General features: G+C 35.8%; 1 protein-coding gene across 1 annotated transcript in view; it reads right to left on the bottom strand.

The window, feature by feature from the left end:
• The window catches only part of LOC137621493 (lysosomal protective protein-like), a 10,293-nt gene that overhangs the window by 6,875 nt on the left and 918 nt on the right, over window positions 1-2,500 (bottom strand). The window contains exons 2-3 of the mRNA XM_068351837.1: window positions 1,362-1,532; window positions 1,036-1,198 (exon numbers count right to left, since the gene is read on the bottom strand). Of these exons, the coding sequence (XP_068207938.1) occupies window positions 1,036-1,198; window positions 1,362-1,532 (334 nt within the window). The remainder of the gene's footprint in view (window positions 1-1,035; window positions 1,199-1,361; window positions 1,533-2,500) is intronic.

Here is a 2,500-nt window from a genome sequence, read left to right as displayed (position 1 = left end):
ACTTTTACATCGTCTAGTCACTCTCCTGTCCAAGTATTACAACACCCTTCACACTATCACAAAATTTTAATCCTTCTTAACAATTTATCATCTACATCATTATGATAGAAATACCAACCACAATATCCATCTGCTGCTTCTATTACTAAACTCTTCAACATCCGCGAGCTTAATGAACACACTATTTTCCTTAACTAAACCTACAACGTTCTTTCCTAATCAGTCCTCCTATCATTTGCATTTCTTGATTAAATACCCTATTTCACACATTCCATGATATTTTGAATAAAGTTATGTCCAAAATATTCTTGCAGTCTTCTAAATCAATTTTACTTCTAAATGTAGAAACAATTATTTTTCTCATCGCTTCTTTTGAAACCCATCCCTAATTCATACATAAATTACAAGCAATGTGTCGGAGCATCTTAGAGTTCCATCAACTCTTGTTATTTGTTCCTTCTTCAGCCCTTGATTACCCTTTACATTGTCAACAATCAGTTCGACATGCACTCTCAAACTTACACCAATAGGCTACTCTCCTCTATTGCATCAATGAGCTTGAATCCCTTTTCTGACTCAAATTTGACATATCTTCAAAATACTCACTCTATTCATCCAGGTCTGTGTTGATTTTACACAGCATAATTCCATTTTCATTTAAGAACTATCGATTTATTAACATTTCTCTCTTAACATCCTGTAAAAGTGTAAGTCACACAGCAAAAAAAGGTAATAGATGAAGAATTTATTTTGTTTTATTTTGGTGTGTTTTTTTTTATTAGAGATAAAGGTAACTCAGAATTGGTCAGGTGATAAGGTTAGCCAGAAACCCTGCCTAATGTAATGAAAACCTAACGAAAAAAACGAGAAACATGAACAGGAATAATCGAAGAACGCTAATTTTCAGCGTTTGGAATATGGGTTATGGTAGAGACCTATAACAAATAAAATGATCTTAATGAAATAATTAACCTAAAATTTTGTTACAGTGAAACCATCTTTAGATTTGAACTCTCTAAATTTTGGATGACTTACAGTGTTCCATGAGTAAACGTTTTCACTCAGGGTTTTGCCATCTTTATTAATTCTGTATGGTCCAAGTTCTGTGAAGAGACCCAACAAAGAAGAGCAACCCGGCCCGCCATTCAACCACAGCATCACCGGGTCAGTGCTCGGATTGTTGGAGGATTCTGTAAACCTGCAGAGGAAATTGGATTTACCTTGTAAATATTTGAGGATCTTGAACACGGATTTTGAATCTAAATTGTAACTTATTATGAGTTTTATGATATTTGAATTTCTAAAGAGTAATGTATTTTACAAGATATATAAATGACAAAACTACCAAGTATCTTTCTTACCAGTAATGTAGTTGTTTGCCCTCAGAACCTGTTAGATATCCACTGTAGTGCCTAAAAGGCAGTGTATATCCAAGGCCTGGCAGATAAGTGATCTCATCCTCTTCTGGAGCACCTGAAACACAGTGTATGGCGGCTATCACCAACAAACCTATACTCAGCCGTGTCTTCATTCTGAAAAGGAGGCATAGTGATTGAGGTACTACTAAAGATATCGGGTTAAAGGACTTCTAGATAATTGATGATAATACAGTCTGGGTTCATTCATAAACAAACTTTATCAACGCTAAAAAAAAACAAGTGTTACCGCCCACGTGATCTTAGCCATCAATCCAAAACAAAAGTAACTCTATCTTTTCTTCAGTAAGAAACTTTTGTGGGTTTTTTTTTAAACCGCTTCCTCATTATAGGAACAGATTTCAGTAAATTTCTAGCCAAATACACGAACTATATATTTTTCCTACTCGCTATCTTGTGTTTTATGCATTTCTGACCATGATTATTGGGGCAAACCAATCATTCATGAGTTTTTGGACCCCCTTTTATAAAGACAATTATGGGGGACCCCAGTGGGAAACCACGATATTTTTGGGTGGGGAAATATCATAAACGAGTTATTTATAGCAATAATAATGGTCAGAAATGCAAAATAAGACCAAGATAACCAGTTGGAAAAATATATGGTTCATGTAAATAGCTGAAAACCGGCCAAGCATGATTATTTAATACTTTTGAGATTTTTAAATGGGTACAGAACCTAACAAACCCACCTAACCTAACCAAGTAGTTCCCAGGTCACAGCCCCTAGGCGGGAGTCAAGCCCCCCGACCCCCTTTCCCAGGTCACAAACCTTCCCTGGTCACAACCGTTAGCCGGACAACCCACTCTTCGCAGGTCACAAACTAAAAGTAAATCACAAATTAATCCTTACATCCCTCCATTATGAAAAAGTAAATCACATATAATTCCTTATCTCATGATTGACACTGTCGCCTTTTTTTTTCTCTTGGCAATCTTTATAAAAGCTTTGCAGTAGTAAATGTGCTGGCCTTCCCTGAAAATTAAGTCAGAATCGGACCTTTGAGGCAGTATTTCTCTGTTATTTCTTAATTACACATGAGTAATAATAGCTTTACACTGAA

Source organism: Palaemon carinicauda, chromosome 2 (genome assembly GCF_036898095.1).
Source record: "Palaemon carinicauda isolate YSFRI2023 chromosome 2, ASM3689809v2, whole genome shotgun sequence".
Lineage (NCBI taxonomy): Eukaryota > Metazoa > Arthropoda > Malacostraca > Decapoda > Palaemonidae > Palaemon > Palaemon carinicauda.
The sequence above is the reverse complement of the archived record's forward strand: the minus strand, read 5'-3'. Positions and strand labels throughout refer to the sequence as shown.